The sequence below is a fragment of the Balaenoptera musculus genome, chromosome 14 (assembly GCF_009873245.2).
Source record: "Balaenoptera musculus isolate JJ_BM4_2016_0621 chromosome 14, mBalMus1.pri.v3, whole genome shotgun sequence".
In the NCBI taxonomy this organism is placed as follows: Eukaryota; Metazoa; Chordata; class Mammalia; order Artiodactyla; family Balaenopteridae; genus Balaenoptera; species Balaenoptera musculus.
In genome coordinates, this window is record NC_045798.1 from 8,448,377 (window position 1) to 8,471,088 (window position 22,712).

Sequence of the window (22,712 nt, forward strand, 5' to 3'; positions counted from 1 at the left end):
AGAGACACCAGAGAGCTCTCTTTTTCTGCCATTATGAGGACATGGTGAGAAGGTGGCCATCTGTAAGCCAAGAAGAGAGCTAGCACCAGAAACTGAATTGGCCTGCACCTTGATCTTGGACTTCCCAGCCACCAGAACTGAGGGAAAATAAATTCCTGTTGTGGAAGCCAGCCAATCTATGGTATTTTGTTATGGCAGCTTGAGCAAACTAAGGCAGCCCATGCATCTATTTATATAAATGTTTGGTGAGATTAAACACACAAAAATCAGTCACATCTATTCCTCTTGGACCCAACTCTACCTAAATAAGCTGAGGTTTAAGGGGATGAGAACGGACAGCCTCTAGTGAATTGCACTTTTGGCTCCAATTCTTTACCTTTCCTTCTGTCCCCACTTGATGCTATGTAGCTCCTCTTGCCAAAGAGACACTATTTCCTGACACTTGGATCTGGGCTGGCCTTCTGCTTTAGCTAACAGAATGCAGCAGAAGTACTGATGTGAGCCATCACTTAGCTTAGGACTCTAGGGCATACTTCTTTCCACTTTCTCTCTTGCACCTCTGCCTCCACCATGAGAACATTTCTCTGGGGTAGCCTGCGAGAGGAGGAGAGACCCATAGAGAGAGCCACTCCAGTTGTCCCCAGTCATATCCATTCTAGATCACCCAATCAGCCATCTGAGATCAAGCCCCAGCAAGATTAGCAGAGCTCCCTAGCCTACCATCCAGATGTGCAAGCAAACATGCTTCTTGTTATACCTTCAAGGTTTTGTAGTTGTTACAGAGTATTATTGCTACAGTAGAGAAATACACATTGCCACTATTTGGCATTAGATGATCATCAGACATTACGGATCCAGAAATTCCTGTAAACTGAAATGTATAAAAATGTTTTTACAAACTAAGGAGTTAATCATCCTGTAAAGAAAGAAAAGCAATGAGTCAATGTAGTTTCTGCTTCTGTTACTGAAAGCAGCCACTTCTACCAGAAACTGCCGTTAAGTCGAGTATTGGGAGTGAGTCAGGGTATCTGCAAAGAAATGAAAATGGTGAGTGTAAAATGTACTCATATACTTGTGAAAATTATGTAATGTATATTATCTTTTGCTTACTGGCACTAAGAGATATGGGAAGTGGGTTCAAGCAAACAAATGATGAGAGTTGACAACAGAAACGTAAACTCACCCTCAATTAATTAATTTGTCCATTCATCCCTCCAGCTGCAGGTGGTGATGTCTACTTTGGAGGACATAGGAGGTCCAGAGGAAACAAGGAGAGTTTCATTCCCCAGGGAACAAGGTCAATTCAGTTCCTGAGCTTTGAGAAGCTGGAATGTTACCTTGGATCTGGAAATACTTAGTGATGCTTGTCAGGCTAGTGGTCAAGTTTCCCCAGCAGCTCAGTTAATTACCCAGAACTTTCTATATTGATTGAGTCCTGAGATTCTACATGACTCTTGCAAAGTCGGGGCTCATTTTATTCAATAGGAGATATTTTCTTCCCTCTCAGCTGGATTTTCTTGAATTATCAAAAGAAAGTGTTTATGCATGCACACGGGAGACCTGGTTCACACATTATATTTTCCTTGTTCAGAGCAATCAGAGCAATTATCTATTTCCTCTAACATGATGTCTTAGAATTGCACAACAACCACCATTAGGGTTTGTAATTTTTGGAAGTTTTGTATCTGATCAGTGGGTAAAGCAGGCATTTGGTAACACTGTTGTCTTTTCCATCTGTCTTGGGAGCTGCAGAGGACGTGCCGGCACTTAGCTGCTGGTGAGGTACTCTCTAATGAGCAATGGGGACAATTGATTCTACCTGGCACAATTCTACTTGGGGAAGACAGTGTTCAGAGACACATAAAATCATGGATATAGTCATCCATTACTCAGAACAACTTAAACATCTTTGATGATTATTCAGTTCTTTCATAATCATGACATTGCTAATCATGATTCATGATTAAATAGCAAGCTGAGTTCCTGATCCTCGTTAAAATGTGGCTGCCCTCATTCATTGCTGGTGGTAATGTGAAATGATGCGGCCGTTGTGGAAAAGAGTCTGGCAGTTCCTCAAAAAGTTAAATGATCCAGAAATTCCACTCCTAGGTATATACCCAAGAAAGTTGAAAGCACATGTTCACACAAAGACCTATAAACAGATGTTCACAGTACCATGATTCACAATAGCCAAAAGGTGGAAATAACCCAAATGTCTACTGACAGATGAACAGATAATCAAAATATAGTCTATCCATATAATGGAATACCATTTAGACGTGAAAAGGAATGAAGTAGTGATACATGCTACAACATGGATGAACCTCAGAAACATTATGCTAAATGTACACAAAAGACCACATATTGTATGATTCCACTGATATGCAATGTCCAGGGTAGGCAAATCCATAGAGAAAGTAGATTAGTAGTTGCCAGCAGCTAGAGTGAGGCAGGATGGGGAGTGACGGCTAATGGATATGGTGTTTCTTTTTGGGGTGATGAAAATGTTCTGGAATAGTCAGTGGTGATGCTTGCACACTTCTTTATTTTTCAATTGAATATATGTATATATATATATTTTTTTTCTTTTTTTTTTTTTTTTGCCACACTGCGTGGCTTGTGGGATCTTAGTTCCCTGATCAGGGATTGAACCCTGGCCCTTGGCAGTGAAGGTGCCGAGTCCTAACCACTGGACCACCAGGTAATCCCCTTGCATGCTTCCTTTCCCAGCTCCTGGGTCAACTGTCTGGGTTGAACAGGAGACTCTGGAGGGAGACTGGAGGGAGAGGCCATGGTATTTCTTGCCCTCTCTCTCCTCCTCAAGCAACATCCTCCTGCAGTGGTTGCATTTACCTGCAGTTCCGGTTCCCACTCAGTGGCCTCAGACTGTGGGCTCTGGTAACCATCTCTTTCCTTTGTGCCCTCTCTCCTGGGAGTGGTGGCATCTTTTTTTTTTTTAAATTAATTTATTTATTTTTGGCTGTGTTGGGTCATCGTTGCTGGGAGTGGGCTTTCTCTAGTTGTGGCGAGCGGGGGCTACTCTTCGTTGCGGTGCGCGGTCTTCTCATTGTGGTGGCTTCTCTTGTTGTGGAGCACGGGCTCCAGGCGCGCGGGCTTCAGCAGTTGTGGCACGCGGGCTCAGCAGCCGTGGCTCATGGGCTCCAGAACGCAGGCTCAGTAGTTGTGGCGCACGTGCTTAGCTGCTCCGTGGCATGTGGGATCCTCCCGGACCAGTGTCTCTTGCACTGTCAGGCGGACTCCCAACCACTGCACCACCAGGGAAGCCCGGTGGCATCTTGTTGTTACTGCTAACCTCTATCCCGTTTGGCTTCTCAGATCTTCCATCACCTGTGGAGTCAATTCTTTGTATTAATTTACCTGTGTTTGAAACATCTGGAGAGGCATCTGTTTCGTGCCTGGACACATCGAAGGGCTGTGCCAACTTATATCCCTTCCAGTAGTATGTGAAACTACCTGTTTCCTACAAACCTTACTTTTTTTTCTTTAAATTTTATTTATTTATTTATTTTTGGTTGTGTTGGGTTTTCGTTTCTGTGCGAGGGCTTTCTCCAGTTGCGGCAAGCGGGGGCCTCTCTTCATCGTGGTGCGCGGGTCTCTCACTGTCGCGGCCTCTCCCGTTGCGGAGCACAGGCTCCAGACGCGCAGGCTCAGTAATTGTGGCTCACGGGCCTAGTTGATCCGCAGCATGTGGGATCTTCCCAGACCAGGGCTCGAACCCGTGTCCCCTGCATTGGCAGGCAGATTCTCAACCACTGCGCCACCAGGGAAGCCCTACAAACCTTATTAATGCTGTGTGTTACCATCACATGATGAATGAGGAGTTATTACTAATGTGTATGGGTTTTCTTTTTGGGATGATGAAAAAGTTCTGGTTCTAGACAGTAGTGAAGGTTGCACATCATTGTGAATGTACTTAACGCTGCTGAATTGTACACTTCATGTGGTTAAAATGGTAAATTTTATGTTATGTGTTTTTTGCCACAGTAAAAATTTTTTTAATAAAGAGTAACAAGTTATAGACTCTTAGCACTGCAGAGGACTTAACACATCATCAAGTCCAAACCTTTCACTGTTAATGTGACTGAGCCAAGTTCCAGGGAAGAGTAAGTAGCTACCTGAATCACAGAGCTAGTTAGTTTCAAGGCCAAGACTAGAACTTGGGGTCTGTGATTCCCAGGCCAACTTTCTTCTTGTTTCATCAATCATGACTATATTTGAATCATGTTTTCTCTGATTGCCAGGAGAATACATGATGACTGAGGAAAGAAGGGGGACAGTTCCTGAATAACACATAGGATGAAATAAAGGCTCATATAGGAACAAATCATGGAGACTGAAGGTCTTTCTGGGTACTAAACAATTCTGGTGGGATGAATTGATTTCAGTACTTTCAATTATTTATTATTACCTTTATTGATGACTTTGGTTGCAAGAGCCAAAAACCCTTCTCAATCAAGCTCAAGCAAAAATCAAATCAAACAAAACAAAACCCCCAAACCAGACCAACAAACATTTGCTATTTTTTTTTTGTGTGTGTGGTTGGGGGATTATTTTCTAGGAAAGCTGATAATTGAAAGAGCTGCAAGAACTAGGGTCTCAAGATAAAAACAAAACTCAATGGAGGGACTTCCCTGGTGGCGCAGAGGTTAAGAATCCGCCTGCCAATGCAGGGGACACGGGTTTGAGCCCTGGTCCAGGAAGATCCCACATGCCACAGAGCAACTAAGCCCGTGCGCCACAACTACTGAGCCTGTGCTCTAGAGCCTGTGAGCCACAACTACTGAAGCCCGCGCGCCTAGAGCCCGTGCTCCGCAACGAGAGAAGCCACCGCAGTGAGAAGACCGCGCACCGCAACGAAGAGCAGCCCCCGCTTCTGCAACTAGAGAAAGCCTGCACGCAGCAACGGAGACCCAACGCAGCCAAAAAAAAAAAAAAAAAAAGACAGTTACATAAGAATTGAATGTGGTGAAATGTACAGAGTTGTAGGTCTAAAATACATGTAATCATATGTCTAAAATGTTCAGAGTTCTCGTTCTCAAGGTATGGAAGTCAGGTCTTGTATTCCAAGCTATCAATGACTTCTGGCCCAGTTATTTAGCCTATATGTGTCTGCCTCCTTCTGTGGTTTTTTGTGTGAACTAAAACCACATATTCATTCATGATTCATTAAACAAAGAGCAATTGAGACAACAAAAACCAGGCCCTAGGCATAGTGTGTGTAACCAGAGTTGAAGAGCAGGTGTTTTGTTTGTTTTATTTTTTGGTCGCACCACGCAGCTTGCAGTATCTTAGTTCCCCCACCAGGGATTGTACCAGGGCCAACGGCAGTGAAAGCGCAGAGTCCTACCCACTGGACCGCCAGGGAACTCCCCTGAGCAGGTGGTATTTCTTTTAAGGGACATGTAGACTAGTACGGAAAGCAAATCATTATTAGTAGTAATTTAGACTGTACAGAAGTAAGTGTCCTGGGAAAGGTACAGAAGAATGGAAGGGAAGTTGTGAAAACTCAGATTAAAACTATTGTCTAGGGATTGAGTTTGAGGGCCATGAATGCCAGAATATAATATTAGGTAGGAAACAGAGATTCACCACACGGAGGTGACAATTATCTCCTATTACACGTAAGGATACATGGCCACTTGCAACCTGACCTGGCTGTCTGCAAATGGCGTTTGTGAAATACCGAGGAAAAATATGTTTATTCGCGCATTAAGAAAGAGCTAAATGAAACTTCCAAACTTTGAATTTAAAAATTAGCATAATGAATTAAATACAAATTTTAAAGGTGCAAGTTTAACTTCGTTGCTTTTTTGTTGTTGTTCTCAGTGGCAGACTTGCCATTACATTTATTTATTTACTTACGGCCGTGCCACGCGGCATGCGGGATCTTAGTTCCCCGAGCAGGAATGGAACCCGAGCCTCTGCAGTGGAAGTGCCGAGTTCTAACCATTGGACCACCAAAGAATTCCTTAACTTCTTTGCTTTTAAACGCAATCATTTTTGAATTTAATTTTAATTATTTTTAAATTAAATGAACAAACTGGGCAGCCCTCCTGGCCGTTCAGACCTTGCCCGCAAGCTTCGACTCACTTTCACTCGGTGCCAGTCCACGTGGACCGGGAACCCGCTCTCCTTCCGCAAGAGTTTCTGTAGGGACTCAGTCTTTAGGTGCACCGCCTTTGCCCCACCCTGCACAGTACTTCTAGGCATTTTGATTGGCTGTACTGCTCCCTCGTGCTCTGGTCTGGTTGCTCTGATTGGCCGACGGCGTGCCGTCGGGAGGATGCCAGTTTCCTGGGATACGGCGCCGGCGGGCGGAGGCCTAGGGCGGGTGGTGGCGTTCTCTGAGTGGGAACCTGGCTGCGGTGCGCACCAAGGCTCCTGGACTTAGTCCTGGGGCGCCATGGCCAGCGTCCACGAGAGCCTCTACTTCAACCCCATGATGACCAATGGGGTGGTGCACGCCAACGTGTTCGGTATCAAGGACTGGGTGACGCCGTATAAAATCGCGGTGCTGGTGCTGCTGAACGAGATGGGCCGCACTGGCGAGGGCGCCGTTAGCCTCATGGAGCGGCGGAGGCTCAACCAGCTGCTCCTGCCGCTGCTGCAGGTGAGGGGCTTCTGCTCATTCAGCAAACCCTTACTAAGCACCTGCTCTGTGCCGGACAGCTCCTTGGCTGGGGGCAAGGGGGTTCATCGGACACACTCTCTGCCGTGTAGGATCGCGAAAAATATAGTTAATACCACCAGCTAACACTTAGTGAGTACTTAACGATGGACCAGGCACTTTACATGCATTTTTTTGGGGGCAGTTTATATCTGGCTCCAGCATTTATTAGCTGAGTGACTGGGAGAAGAGTTATTTTCTCAGATCCTCTGTCTTCTGTAGAATGAGGCTACATGTAGGCCTGATCGTTGGAGACACAGCTACAGGCTCTGTACCCTAGAGGACCGTAATAAGTGGTAACAATGACATAAAAGTAACAGCCAACATTGATTGAATACTAAGTGTACTAAGCACTTTACATGTTTTATTTCATTTTGCAGACTGAGGTTGTAGCTCCACCACTTACCCGCTGTGCGACTTGGGCAAGTTCCATGACTTATTTGGGTCTTTGCTTTCTCTCTTAAAATGAAAGCAATAATAGAAACTGTCATGTGGTGGCCGTATTAAGTTAGAAGATCCATGGGAATACTTTACAGTGTATGGCACATAGTAAATGCTCAGTCAATTTTAGCTATTTTCATTTTAATCTCATAGGGATAGGGCATGCACTTTCCCTTATATCAGTTGTGGTTTTTCCATTTATTTGTGTGATTATATGAGTGATGTCTCTCTCCCCTACTAGACTGTAACCTACATGAGGGCATTACTTTGTCCTACTTTTGTTCACCCTTGTATCCCCAAAGCCTAGTACTGTATAGTTTACAAAGGGCTTTTTTTAATCCATCACCTTTTTTGGGGCAGGCGGAGAAGGGGTACTGAGGACACAGGTTAAGTGGCTTGCCCAGTTAGTTAAGTAGAAGTAGTGGGGTGCCCATAACTTGCAGCTCCCAGTCCTATCTACATTACTATTATAAGTGCATTTCCCCATTATTCAAATAAAAGTCATAATACTAAAAAATTTGATAAAGAAACAAAACAATAATTCTGGTGTCTTAACTTGTGTGTTTTTCTGCCTTTGTCCTTGCTGTTTTTTGTGTCTTGCATTCTCCTTCTGTTTTTTTTGCCTGGCTAACTATTGTGTAGTTTATTTTGTTTTGTTTTGTTTTGGCGGCAGGGGGCGGGAGGGCGGGGAGCTGCGCTGCACAGCTTACAGGATCTCAGCTCCCTGACCAGGGATGATTGAAGCCGGGCCACAGCAGTGAACACCCGGAATCCTAACCACTAGGCCACCAGGGAACTCCCTCTACTGTGTAGTTTTAATCAATGTGCATATAGAATTTGTCTAGCAAAATTCCAGCCTTTACTTATTTGCTTATTGTTTGGCTTTAAAAATTAGCTAATTTTTAACTACTCAACTAATACACGAAGATTCATTGTAAAAACTTTAAATGATGCTAAAATTGATAGAGTGAAAGGTTATGGTTTAATGCAGGCCCTCTAATCCTGTTCCCTCTTAGAGATTATCACGGTTAATGTTCCTTCATTCAACTATTTATTTGTTTATAAAATTTATTTATTTATTAATTTATTTATTTTTGGCTGCATTGGGTCTTCATTGCTGCCTGTGGGCTTTCTCTAGTTGTGGCGAGCGGGGGCTACTCTTTGTTGCAGTGCGTGGGCTTCTCATTGTGGTGGCTTCTCTTGTTGCGGAGCACGGGCTCTAGGAGCACGGGCTTCAGTAGTTGTGGCATGCGGGCTTAGTAGTTGTGGCGCATGGGCTTAGTTGCTCTGTGGCATGTGGTATCTTCCCGGACCAGGGCTCGAACCCGTGTCTGCCTCATTGGCAGGCGGATTCTTAACCACTGCGCCACCAGGGAAGCCCCATTCAACTATTTATTGAGTAACAGTTCAGAATGGATCTTTCTAGACCTTTTGCTGTGTGTATCTGTATATAGATAGGTAGATGCATATGGTTATAAGTATATATACATATATCCTTTTAATTTAATTTCCCTTTTTTTTTTTTTACATGAATGCTACTTCTATTCTACAGCTTATTCCTTTCACTTAACAAGTCTTGGAGATCTTTTCTTGTCAGCATATTTGAGTAGATCTACTTCATTCTTTTCAACGACTGCATTGTTTTCCAAAGTAAGAAAAGAAACATAATTTAACTCATGCTTTTAATTAATATTAAAATTTGTAAATTAAAAATGAACTCTTTATTCATGGACCTATAGGTTCTTTTTAGTTTTTCTTCATTTCAAACAATGCACATGGAACATATTTGCCCCAGAAGTGGGATTGCTGGGTTATCCACATCTAAAATTGACCTACTGAACTTACTGTTTCCCAGATATTCAGTGTTTAGTTTTAAACCTCAGCTAGGTTGTAACCTTCTTGTTAGCTGAGGTTGCATACTTTCTGTCTCTAATGGTACCTTTTATGGACTTGGGCACATAGTATGACTGCCGACCTTACAGTGTTTTGGGGAGGATCAAATGAGATTATGTTTATGGAAAATAGGACCCCTGTGTTTGTATAATGTTCTCCAGGTTACGAAACAATTTGAATTATTTTACTTAATCTTTGCCACAACAAGGGAGGTTATTATTATCTCCATCTCACTGATGAAGTAAACTAGGGCTCAGGGAGGCTACAGCTTTGCCATGATTGCAACACTGAGAAGGAAGGAACCTCAGACTACAGATTCTACGCTTTTTTTTGCATTTAAGTCATTCCTCCAACTAAAAGAGAATGCTATGCAAATGTGAAGTATTACTTTAGCGTTTTATGCAGATAGGTTTTTTTCTCTTCCTGATTTGAGATTTCATATTTGGAATGATCGTAAAGCAGAGAGGTTGATAAATGAATTCATGTTTGTAGATGTTTATCAATCTCCAGCTCTTTAAAATTTTTCTGTAACCTTTCTATCTCTCCTTTACCCAGGGCCCAGATATTACGCTGTCTAAACTTTACAAGTTAATTGAAGAATCTTGTCCTCAGCTGGCAAATTCAGTACAGATCAGGTAAGCTTCATTTTCTTCTGTATATATGAAAAGATGTCAAAGTAGATAAAAATTAGAAGAGGGCACATGGTGATTAATTCCTTAAAAAAAAAACTTTATTATTCTAGGTTGTTTTCTTAAGTACATATATTTAGTTTTTTTTGAAAAATGGATAGCATTAAACATACTGCTTCAAAATTTATTATTCTGTACAGATCTACATTGCTCCTTTTAGTTGTTGCAGAGAATTTCATTTTTACTGGCTGATATGTAACTTTGAGAAATTTTATAATCAAGAAAACATCAGCAATGATACTTTCCAGAATATGGGAGTGACGTTTTGGATTATCAAATTTGTTTTGTGTGCCACCATTTTATATGAATCTCTGAATTGTTTTTAAAATAGATTTATTTTAGGTGATTGTGGAATATGAAATGTGGGAAGATGTTCAAAGGGCTTTCCTAAAATACACACCTCATTTTTCTTGTTCAGAATCAAACTGATGGCTGAAGGCGAATTGAAGGATATGGAACAATTTTTTGATGACCTTTCAGATTCTTTTTCTGGAACTGAACCAGAGGTTCACAAAACGAGTGTAGTAGGTATGAACTTCTTCTAAGGAGAGCAGAGAATATTTTCACTGAAGTGAGCTGCTCTCTAAATCACATCTGTCGTTACTCTGCTGTATCTGAGCACACACAGTGGGGATGCTGGACATGTTATAGTTTGTATTCATCGCCTTGCCATTTTGACCTGTGTTTAAATAATTGTCTTGTGGAAAAGCATCTTCTGTTTTGTCTACTGTCGTCAGAGTGTTAGCCTGGTCGTGGAGCCTTTTAGGCTTCCTCAGCTCTTTCTCACAGGCCTCTGCTCACTTGTCCACATTGTACGACTGAGTCAGGGTCACCAACTAAACTTCATGAAGAGAGGTAAGTAAGAGTAGATTACTGATATAGTTTATAAGGCAAGGGTATATATGAAGTTTCTTGACACTTTTCAGTTAGCGGTATAGCCGTGCTCCATCCATCTGGCATTTTTTTCCTGGTAGTCTTTATGTTATTTACCATCAGTTATTTATTGATCTTCCATGTGCCAGGCTCTGGACTTTAAGAGAGACTGGAAACTTCCTCTTATGGAGATTGCTTTCTTGTGGTTGTGGGCAGAGGAGCAGGCAGACAGTAGAAAGTAAACAAATAGGATCACTTCAGATGTTGTAACAGTCACGGAAGGATACGTTGGCTGGATAAAGAGTGGAGTGCGGGTGGGAGGACTGAGCCTTTAATATAAAGAGAAAATCAGCTTCGTAAAAGGTGGTGAAAGAAGATTCTATGTGGAGGGGAACAGCAACTGCAAGTGTCTTTTTTTGTGTGTGATTATTTTGGAGGAAGAACCGCAACAAATAGTCATCAACTTTTTGATGCCTGGATTTTTTGTAGCCTGGATTTCAAGTTAATGCCTTCACCTCCTCTCTGTCTTGTTTCATAGGTTTATTCCTGCGTCACATGATCTTGGCCTACAGTAAGCTTTCTTTCAGTCAAGTGTTTAAGCTGTACACTGCCCTTCAGCAGTACTTCCAGAACGGTGAGAAAAAAACGGTGGAGGATGCTGATATGGAACTGGCCAGCAGAGAGGAGAGCGAAAGAAAAATGGAAAAAGAGGAACTTGATGTATCTATAAGGTAACTTGGGTTTTTCTGGCGGGAATCCCTTTCCTGTGAAATAGCATCATTACGGGAGCAGTAAATCCTCATTCATCCAGAGTTCATGTGCTGGCTGTCATCTTTTTGTCCCTCCAGATCCAGGAAGTTCACCCTTACGGGCTGCATCAGTAAGCTCCTTGCCCTCTAACTTCTGATTGAGAGGCACTGGTGGGAAATCCAGAGGGTCAAGGAGAGTGAGGTCAAGGTGTTGATTCACTGGCTCCCTTCCTTCGGGGTCACAGTGGGCTGGCTGTAGGGTCACAGCCTCTGTCAGGTGGCCTGCTCTGCATACCTCAGGGGCCTAGTAACTGGGAAGGTTTCCCAGGCCCGGTGCAGAAGGTGCCCCTCTATTACCAGCCCTGGGGACTCTGTTACCCGCTATGGCTTATCCATCCCCTGCCCCTATTTTTGTAACTGGCCCTTTATTAAACTCTTCTCAAATTACCCCGTTTGAATATGCCATTTGTTTTCTGCTGGGGCCCTGAGCGATAGTGTTCATTATATCAGAGTGAATTAACAATTGATTAATTCAGTGAAAATTTATCGAATGCCTCCTAAAGTTTAAGCCTGGGGATGTAGTGCCGCTGCTCACCTAGTTGTTTAAGCTCAAAGCCTAGGCGTGTCCCTGCGTCCTGCCCCTCCTTCACCCCTGCAGCCAGTCCTTCCGCAGATGCAGCCGATCCTTCCTTCTCAATGTGTTTGGAATTAGTTCACTTCTCTCCATCGCCACTGCTTCCCCTGTGGTCTAAGCACCGAACCTCTTTCCTGGATGACTGCTCTAGCCTCCTGACTGCTTTCCTTGCCTCCACTCTTGCCTCCTTACTATCAGTTTTTCCTGCAGCATCCAAGGGAACCATTATCATGTAAATCACACCACGTGTTCTTATGCCCCAAACCCTCCTTGACTGTACATGGAATTTAGACAGAAATCTGAGCTACTGTGGCCTCATTACCTGCATGATCTGGCCCCTGTCATCTTCCCTGCTCTTTCTCCTTACTTTCCCTTCACTGTCAGAGTCTGACTGCTCTGGCTTGCTTTCAGTTTCCTCAATACCAAGCCGAGGTCTGCCTCAGGGTGCCTGGCAGGCTGTCCCTGGCTTCTCACCTGGCTCGCTCCCTTTCACCGTTCAGACCTCAGCTCCCGTGTCCTCACACAGGCCTTCCCTGACCACATGTCTGAAGTAACCTTCATCCTAAATACTTCCAGCTTCTTTATTGCCTCCATAGCTCTCCTCACTAAGTAACTTTTTGCATTTATTTACTTAGACTCATTTGTATTTGTCTTTGCACCCCTTCAAGAGCTAAGACCCTTCTCTGTCGTATTTCACCTCATTTTCCTCAGTGCTTGGCTTGTAATGTCTGTGAATATGTGTTGGATGAATGAATGCAGAGAATCAGAACACATCATTCATCGCCCACACTGGTAACTGGCCCCATAAAACACTTTGTATTGACTTCCCTTCACTGTCTCACGTCCCCTCTCCCCAGCTGTTACCTGGGATCACCTCCCAAATAGACTACTTATATTTGGAGGGAAAAACACATAAAGAGTGTGTGTGTGTGTGTGTGTGTGTGTGTGTGTGTGTGTGTGTTTTGTATTTCCTGATCTCAGGGAGCCCACAGTCTGGTGAGGAAGCCTGGCACCCAAACAGATCACTACAAGTAACAATGTGTTCAGAACTCTGAGAGAAGTAAGCCCCACCTGCCCTATGTAGGCTGGCTAACCCCCTTGGGGGCTGGGGGTGGTCTGTGTATGTAGTCAGAGAATATTTCCCTGCAGTTCCTATGAGTGGCGTTTGTACACTTATGTGATTTGTTCAGCATACTCTGGGAGCAAGAAGATTGTAGTACCAGTAAGTACTTCCAAATACTCAGGAGTTGCCCACAGAGGCTTCTCATCTAGTGGAAAGGCAGTACCTTGTAGGGTTGAGTCTGGCCCTGGAGTCAGACCCCTGGATTTGAATTCTGGCTCCTCCACTTATTCCCTTAAGACCTTGGGCAAGTCACCCTCTCTGTACCTCAGTTTTCTCATCTGCAAAATGGGGCTCATGTCACCTCCTCAGAAGGTTATTTTGAGAATTAAATGATAAATCTATATGAAGTGTTTAGAACTGTGCCTTTAAACATTTGACAAATATTCACTATTCTTCTTCTTCTCTAATTTCTATTTTGTTTAATTCCCCTGAGGAAGGCTTCCAGGAAACAATGTAATCTTTGTCCTAGCTACTTTATATGCTTAAAGTAGCAGAATGTCAATTATTCGGAAATGTTAAAATTCAAACTTTTCTTATTTAGGTTTGACTTTCTCCTAAATTAATCTGATTTAATTAGGTCTAACTGCATCATTTTGTTTTTATTCTAATCTAAGAATTCATTTGTGTGTAATAATAGTGTGTATACTGTTAAGGTGTATGGTTTCAGAAAATAGTGTGCATTTAGTAAACTGAATTTCATCACTGAAATAGAAGAAATGTATTATTTAAATATTATTCTACTTAAGTATTATAATTCTTTGTCCAAAAAGAAATGATTTTTACTTGTTATAGGATTTTTAAAATTTCATAATGTATATTTACATATATTTCTTGATTCTTTTAAAAAGGAAAATTTCATTTTTTTCTTTCTGTGTTCTTTTCTAGTGTTTTATTGCATTATGAGAGGCTTCTCACTTTAGCCCTTTCATTTTCTTCCTTCCTTTCTTCCTTTCTTTCTTCCCTCCCTCCCTCCCCTCCTTTCTTAGTTATTAGAATGTTTTTGGATCTTGCTTTCTTCAGGGAAATTATTTTTCTTGCCCTAGAAATTTGTATTAAAATTAGAAAGGCCAGAGTAACACTGACTAGCTTGCAACTCTCCCATCCTACAATGAAATTACTACTGTTTGAAAAAGGGGGACCCACCTATTAATTTAGAAGGGAGGGAATAAATATTCAGTGAACGAATGTTTATCAGGTGTTTTTAAAAAATCCAATTACAGAAGAAAGTACAGACTGACATTTAGCTTCAGCTTTTCATTTGCTCGTTGTTGCTACAGGGCAGCATTTGTTTCCTGCAATAAGAGCGGGGGGCTTACAGGGTTATACCTTGTGAGTTTGCAGCGGAGGCTACTAGTCTGCAAGCTGCTGGAACTACATCTTCTCTGTGCTTCTAAAAAGACCTAACAAAAGTAGAAGTTCTCTGGCATTTCTTCACGTGCCAGTGATTTAATATAAATCTCCCAAATTCATTAATTTATTCAGCAAATACTTATTCAGTGCTTCTGGTGTGCCAAGCACTATGCTAGCTGCTATGTTGTCAGCGCAGAGGAGAAAGTCCCTGTCCTCATGGAGTTATGTGGGGAGGGTCAGGTAATCGAGAGGTAACTAAATTAATAAATAATGTAACTTCAGAGAGCGTCAGTGCAGGAAAGGAATGACTGGGACACAGGGGTACAGAATAACTGTGGGGTGCTGTCAGGGAAGGGCCCTTTAAGACTGGGAGCTAGGTGACGAAGGAGCCAGCCCCGAGAAGAGTTGCCAGAGCACATGCAGACTCACAGCTCCCAAGACAGGACAAGCTGACATATTGGAGGGACAGACGGAGGACAGTGTGGCCTGAGCACACAAGTCAGGAGGAGGGGTTGGATCACCGCGCCGGTCACGCACCTCAGAAGGGTTCAGGTCCTCATGGCCTCCTGGGTGTTTAGTAACTGTTCCCAATCTCAGTCCTTCCCCTCCCCTGCTTTTGTCTTGTCATCACCCTGCTCAGAAGTCTCCAGAGATTCACAAAGTCTCCCAGCCTGGTATTTGAGGCCTTCCACGGTTGACCTTTCTGACCTTAATTTCTGTTCCTCAACTTGGATCCTTTACCCCAGCCAGCCACGTGTGCTTGTATCCCTCTAACAGGCCAGGCATTTTCCCATTCTGCATCTTTTGGTTTCCTTTCCTGGAATGCCTTCTTCCTTCCTCGTCATTTCTTCACTCCTTGCCAACTTTCAGTGTCCTCACCACTTCAGCTGGAGTGATTTCTCCCTTTTCTAAGTGCAGAGATCATATTAATTCTTGGTATTTATTGTTTATTGCCATCTTTTCACATGGGCTGGTCTTAACCTTCACCAAGACTGTAAGCCCATTAAGACATTTTCTTGGGGGACCTAGACTTATGTTTTATGCATCACAAGTGCATAAACACCCCAGTTTGTTGATTGTTTAATCCTATGTTATATTTTTAAAATTTCAGTTATAGTGGGTGATTTGAGCCCTTTAGAGGAGTTTCCAGAGTCCTTCTGAGAATCTGATGAATGCCATGTACTATCCCCACATTAAAAATGCATATTTTACATACAGTTTTACAAGGTTCATGGGCTCCTAAAGCCCATCCGTGGACCCAGGTTAAATGCCTTTGATGTATAGCACTTGTAAGTCTAAAATTCTGTCTCAACTGGTAATGGGATTCATAAACAAGGTATACTTGAGTCCTTTTCCTAAAGGAGTAACCCCCTTCCTAAATTGAATACATTTGTGGCTTTTTTTTTTTAAATTTATTTATTCGGCTGCGCTGGGTCTTAGTTGTGGCCCTCGGGATCTTCGTTGCCACGTACAGGACCTTTAGTTGTGGCATGCCAGACTTTTAGTTGCGGCATGCGGGGTTTAGTTCCCTGACCAGGGATCGAACCTGGGCTCCCTGAATTGGGAGCATGGAGTCTTAGCCACTCGACCACTAGGGAAGTCCCCCTTTGTGGCTTTTTAAGAGTTACTTTCTCTGGCATGTGTTTGAGGCCCTGAGGAGGCAAAGAAGGAGTCAGTAAAAGGATGGTTTGGGCCATGGTATTTTTACTTGCTCTTCCCAAGCTTGTTCACGTCGGCCGTTGTTGCCACCATGGAAGCCAGAGCCAATCTTGTTCTTCATTTATAGCAAATGTGTTTACCTTCATTTGTAGCAATTTTGCTTTATGTGATTCTGGTTTTCTCTTTCTGTTTTATTAACCTTATTGTTCTTGTGTCCTGTGTTATAAGCTACCTCAAATCTTTTTTGGGGGAAGGGTTTAAGTAAATAAAGCATTTGGTAACAGTGAGCATCATGGACCTTAGAGGAGGGTGGGACCGGGAGTGGTGTGTCCCATTTCATTCAGATCCTTGTCTGTCTCTAGCCTTTTTGTGTATAGTCATATTTATTTCAAGCCTTGGGCTTACTTTCTTTGAAGGATATGTTAAGAGAAAAGGGCTTCTTATTGCCCAGACACTTAGCTGTTTTCCATTTAAGAACTTGGCCTGTGAATTTTCTTTCCATTTCCCTCTAGGTCACTGTTATTTCGCTGATCTTTGTTACGCTGGTCAGGGCTGGTCCTTGGCAGCTCCGATACCTGTAGAATCTGATATGCTTGCTGCCTTGTATCAGAAATGTAACCAAGAGAATATTAGAGCAGCTCTTGCCAAAGTGTTTTCTGTGGAACACTACTGCTTCTTGAGAGATGTGAGGAAAGGATTCTTCATTCAAATGAGTTTGGTAAATGGTACATTAAACAAAAGTGAATAAAGTGTCTCTCTGTTGGATTTCTCTAATGTGTATCATGAATCTCCCAAGGAAGAGAGGGTGTACAGCTTTCCCCAAGTGATTTAACCTCAGCAGCATTTTTTTTTTTCTTTTGGAATACCTGTTTACATATTGTTTGCATGAAACAGTTTGAGAACTGCTGTATTAGACACAGAGTGCTTATAAAAATATTATTGATGAGTAAATATTGATTTTTCTACTTATTGTAATCCTGTATAGAGAAGCCATTTATTCAGTCATGTGGCAAAAGGGTATTATTCATACTTTGCTCTCAAAAATAAGACTGTTTGTGCATGTATAGATTTCTCAAGTCTAGATTTATATATTTCTTGTTTGTTGGTTCTGTGTGATCTAAACTTCTAGGCAAATGGTTATTTCTTAGATAAGTCCTCTTTTTCTTGTTCTTGAATACGGCACCATCTTATATGTGTAGCGAGGAGTTAGAGACTTTTTATTCATTCATTTCCCAAACTCTGAGTGCCCACTGTGTGCCTGGGCACGGACTGGGTGTTCATATACAAATATAGGTACGAACAGACAGTGTGGCAGTGCTAGATGCAGTGATCCCTATCTCTGGGAGACAGTGGGAGCTCAAATGAGAGAGGTCAGGATAGATTCTTGGAGGATATGACACTTGAGGTATTCTTGAATGACGGATGGTACAACAGTGCAACAGTGGATGGAAAATGTGCCCTGCAGGTTGAGGAAGCAGGGGGGCATCTTGGCATGATAGGAGACTGTAAGGAGTTCATCAGGGCTGGGGTGTGGGTGAGAAAGAGAAGGCAGAGGAGAGAGGTAGGAGCACTCAGGAAGCATTGCACCTGCCCTGCTAAGCAGTGCAGACTTTATTCTGGAAGGTGATGAGATACCACAGGAGGGCTTTAAATCAGGGACGATAGACTTGCATTTTAGAAAGATCATGCTGGAGGCTATGTACAGTTGAGATCTACATCTGTCCATAATTATATCATGTGAACTTCGGCAGGTCATTCAACATCACTTTTTAAGCATGTCTTTTCTATTCCTGAGAAGAGAGAATTAATTTTAAAAGTTTTTTAACTTTTCTGATGAAGAATCTATTTGACTTTGTAAAGCATTATCATTTTCACTATTGTGTAATTCTTTATTAGTTTTGATTTGTTTTTTTCCAGAGAAGAGGAGGTATCTTGCAGTGGGCCTCTGTCCCAAAAACAAGCAGAATTTTTTCTTTCTCAACAGGTATGTTCTGTAATTGGTCATGAATTTTTTTTTTTAATCCTGTGACATTATATGTCATGGCATATATTTGTTATGTGAGTAGGTTTATTAGTGAAACAGCATTATTCTTATTCTTGGTCAGTTTTTCTTTACTAACAATGCAGTTGTAGCTATGTGTCCCTTCCTATTTTCTGTGTGATTTTATTTCTCTGTTAGGGTCATAATGCATGTTCATTTAGTAATGGTGTGTGACTAACACAGCCCAAAAATGTGATTTAGAAGACTTCCCTTTTCCCCAACACTTTATCATGGACATTTTCAAACAGAAATACAAATTGAAAAGCATTATATAGTGAATGCCCATATACACATCATCTAGATCCTACAATTAATATTTTGCTCTGTTTATCATATATCTACCCATATAGCCACCATTTCATCTTATTTTTTGATACATTTCAAGTTGCAAGCATCGGTACACTTTTACCCCAGACATTTCTTACTGGTGTTTTTGAGCCATACTTTTTCCTTTTTTTTGGTCATATAAGCTGAATGTTTTTCTCCCATGTTATTTTCAGCATAGAATTTTGATTTTTGCTCTACTTTTCTAGTTTTCCCTATTTTTGTTATTAATTTTCTTTCTGCAGAAAGATATAATGTTTAGATCTAGATGCAGGTGATAAAATCACCCCTGCAGATGAATTTTAAACAGATTAGAAAAACTCATCTAGACAATTGGTTAACTGTAGAGGAAAAAATAGACCTGGATCTTCACCTCATCTTTGCACCTCAGTACTTTACACATGGATTAAAGGCTTAACTAAACATTTAAGGTTATAATTAGACCAGGAGGAACTACATATTAACTTTTTTTTTTTGAATTTTATTTTATTTATTTTTTTATACAGCAGGTTCTTATTAGTCATCCATTTTATATACATCAGTGTATACACGTCAATCCCAATCGCCCAGTTCATCCCACCACCCCCACCCCCCCACGGCTTTCCCCCCCTTGGTGTCCATACGTTTGTTCTCTACATCTGTGTCTCAATTTTTGCCCTGCAGACTGGTTCATCTGTACCATTTTTCTAGGTTCCACATATATGCATTAATATGCGATATTTGTTTTTCTCTTTCTGACTTACTTCACTCTGTGTGACAGTCTCTAGATTCATCCATGTCTCTACAAATGACCCAATTTCGTTCCTTTTTATGGCTGAGTAATATTCCATTGTATATATGTACCACATCTTCTTTATCCACTCGTCTGTCCATGAGCATTTAGGTTGCTTCCATGACCTGGCTATTGTAAATAGTGCTGCAATGAACATTGGGGTGCATGTGTCTTTTTGAATTATGGTTTTCTCTGGGTATATGCCCAGTAGTGGGATTGCTGGGTCATATGGTAATTCTACTTTTAGTTTTTTAAGGAACCTCCATACTGTTCTCCATAGTGGCTGTATCAATTTACATTCCCACCAACAGTGGAAGAGGGTTCCCTTTTCTCCACACCCTCTCCAGCATTTGTCGTTTTTAGATTTTCTGATGATGCCCATTCTAACTGGTGTGAGGTGATACCTCATTGTAGTTTTGATTTGCATTTCTCTAATAATTAGTGATGTTGAGCAGCTTTTCATGTGCTTCTTGGCTGTGTGTATGTCCTCTTTGGAGAAATGTCTATTTAGGTCTTCTGCCCATTTTTGGATTGGGTTGTTTGTTTCTTTAATATTGAGCTGCATGAGCTGTTTATATATTTTGGAGATTAATCCTTTGTCCGTTGATTCATTTGCAAATATTTTCTCCCATTCTGAGGGTTGTCTTTTCATCTTGTTTGTAGTTTCCTTTGCTTTGCAAAAGCTTTTAAGTTTCATTAGGTCCCATTTGTTTATTTTTGTTTTTATTTCCATTACTCTAGGAGGTGGATCAAAAAAGATCTTGCTGTGATTTATGTCAAAGAGTGTTCTTCCTATGTTTTCCTCTAAGAGTTTTATAGTGTCCGGTCCTACATTTAGGTCTCTAATCCATTTTGAGTTTATTTTTGTATATGGTGTTAGGGAGTGTTCTAATTTCATTCTTTTACATGTAGCTGTCCAGTTTTCCCAGCACCACTTATTGAAGAGACTGTCTTTTCTGCATTGTATATCTTTGCCTCCTTTGTCTTAGATTCGTTGGCCATAGGTGTGTGGGTTTATCTCGGGGCTTTCTATCCTGTTCCATTGATCTATATTTCTGTTTTTGTGCCAGTACCATATTGTCTTGATTACTGTAGCTTTGTAGTGTAGTCTGAAGTCAGGGAATCTGATTCCTCCAGCTCTGTTTTTTTCCCTCAAGACTGCTTTGGCTATTCAGGGTCTTTTGTGTCTCCATACAAATTTTAAGATTTTTTGTTCTAGTTCTGTAAAAAATGCCATTGGTAATTTGATAGGGATTGCATTGAATCTGTAGATTGCTTTGGGTAGTATAGTCATTTTCACAATATTGATTCTTCCAATCCAAGAACATGGTATATCTCTCCATCTGTTGATATCATCTTTAATTTCTTTCATCAGTGTCTTATAGTTTTCTACATACAGGTCTTTTGTCTCCCTAGGTAGGTTTATTCCTAAGTATTTTATTCTTTTTGTTGAAATGGTAGATGGGAGTGTCTTCTTAATTTCTCTTTCAGATTTTTCATCATTAGTGTATAGGAATGCAAGAGATTTCTGTGCATTAATTTTGTATCCTGCAACTTTGCCAAATTCATTGATTAGCTCTAGTAGTTTTCTGGTGGCATCTTTAGGATTCTCTATGTATAGTATCATGTCATCTTCAAACAGTGACAGTTTTACTTCTTCTTTTCCAATTTGTATTCCTTTTATTTCTTTTTCTTCTCTGATTGCCATGGCTAGGACTTCCAAAACTATGTTGAATAATAGTGGTGAGAGTGGACATCCTTGTCTTTTTCCTGATCTTAGAGGAAATGCTTTCAGTTTTCCACCATTAAGAATGATGTTTGCTGTGGGTTTGTCGTATATGGCCTTTATTATGTTGAAGTAGGTTCTCTCTATGCCCACTTTCTGGAGAGTTTTTATCATAAATGGGTGTTGAATTTTGTCAAAAGATTTTTCTGCATCTATTAAGATGATCATATGGTTTTTATTCTTCAATTTGTTAATATGGTGTATCACATGGATTGATTTGCGTATATTGAAGAATCCTTGCATCCCTGGGATAAATCCCACTTGATCATGGTGTATGATCCTTTTAATGTGTTGTTGGATTCTGTTTGCTAGGATTTTGTTGAGGATTTTTGCATCTATATTCATCAATGATATTGGTCTGTAATTTTCTTTTTTTGTAGTACCTTTGTCTGGTTTTGTGATCAGGGTGATGGTGGCCTCACAGAATGTGTTTGGGAATGTTCCTTCCTCCACAATTTTTTGGAAGAGTTTGAGAAGGATGGGTGTTAGCTCTTCTCTACATGTTTGGTAGAATTCACCTGTGAAGCCATCTGGTCCTGGACTTTTGTTTGTTGGAAGATTTTTAATCACAGTTTCAATTTCATTACTTGTGATTGGTCTGTTCATATTTTCTGTTTCTTCCTGGTTCAGTCTTGGAAGGTTATCCCTTTCTAAGAATTTGTCCATTTCTTCCAGGTTCTCCATTTTATTGGCATAGAGTTGCTTGTAGTATTCTCTTAGGATGCTTTGTATTTCTGCAGTGTCTGCTGTAACTTCTCCTTTTTCATTTCTAATTTTATTGATTTGAGTCCTCTCCCTCTTTTTCTTGATGAGTCTGGCTAATGGTTTATCAATTTTGTTTATCTTCTCAAAGAACCAGCTTTTAGTTTTATTGATCTTTGCTATTGTTTTCTTTGTTTCTATTTCATTTATTTCTGCTCTGATCTTTATGATTTCTTTCCTTCTGCTAACTTTGGGTTTTGTTTCTTCTTTCTCTAGTTCCTTTAGGTGTAAGGTTAGGTTGTTTATTTGAGATTTTTCTTGTATCTTGAGGTAGGCTTGTATTAATATAAACTTCCCTCTTAGAACTGCTTTTGCTACATCCCATAGGTTTTGGATTGTCGTGTTTTCATTATCATTTGTCTCTAGGTGTTTTTTGATTTCTTCAGTGATCTCTTGGTTATTTAGTAATGTATTGTTTAGCCTCCATGTGTTTGTGTTTTTTACGTTTTTTTCTCTGTAATTGATTTCTAATCTCATAGCGTTGTGGTCAGAAAAGATGCTTGATATGATTTCAATTTTCTTAAATTTACCAAGGCTTGATTTGTGACCCAAGATGTGATCTATCCTGGAGAATGTTCCGTGCGCACTTGAGAAGAAAGTGTAATCTGCTGTTTTTGGATGGAATGTCCTATAAATATCAATTAAACCTATCTGGTCTATTGTGTCATTTAAAGCTTGTGTTTCCTTGTTCATTTTCTGTTTGGATGATCTGTCCATTGGTGTAAGTGAGGTGTTAAAGTCCCCCACTATTACTGTGTTACTGTCGATTTCCTATTTTATAGCTGTTAGCAGTTGCCTTATGTATTGAGATGCTCCTATGTTGGGTGCATATATATTTATAATTGTTCTATCTTCTTCTTGGATTGATCCCTTGATCATTATGTAGTGTCCTTCCTTGTCTCTTGTAACATTCTTTATTTTAAAGTCT

At 41.0% G+C, this 22,712-nt stretch overlaps 1 protein-coding gene across 2 annotated transcripts in view; it reads left to right on the forward strand.

The window, feature by feature from the left end:
• The first annotated feature begins 6,309 nt into the window (after positions 1–6,309).
• Positions 6,310–22,712, forward strand: part of ANAPC5 (anaphase promoting complex subunit 5) — a 40,737-nt gene continuing 24,334 nt past the window's right edge. The window contains exons 1-6 of one of the 2 annotated variants that reach the window (XM_036823666.1): positions 6,543–6,631; positions 8,682–8,779; positions 9,578–9,657; positions 10,130–10,239; positions 11,123–11,315; positions 18,017–18,083. In XM_036823666.1, coding sequence (XP_036679561.1) covers positions 10,140–10,239; positions 11,123–11,315; positions 18,017–18,083 — 360 coding nt within the window. In that variant the 5' untranslated portion in view covers positions 6,543–6,631; positions 8,682–8,779; positions 9,578–9,657; positions 10,130–10,139. Of the gene's footprint in view, positions 6,632–8,681; positions 8,780–9,577; positions 9,658–10,129; positions 10,240–11,122; positions 11,316–18,016; positions 18,084–22,712 lie in introns of both variants that reach the window. The other variant, XM_036823665.1, reaches the window with a different exon arrangement.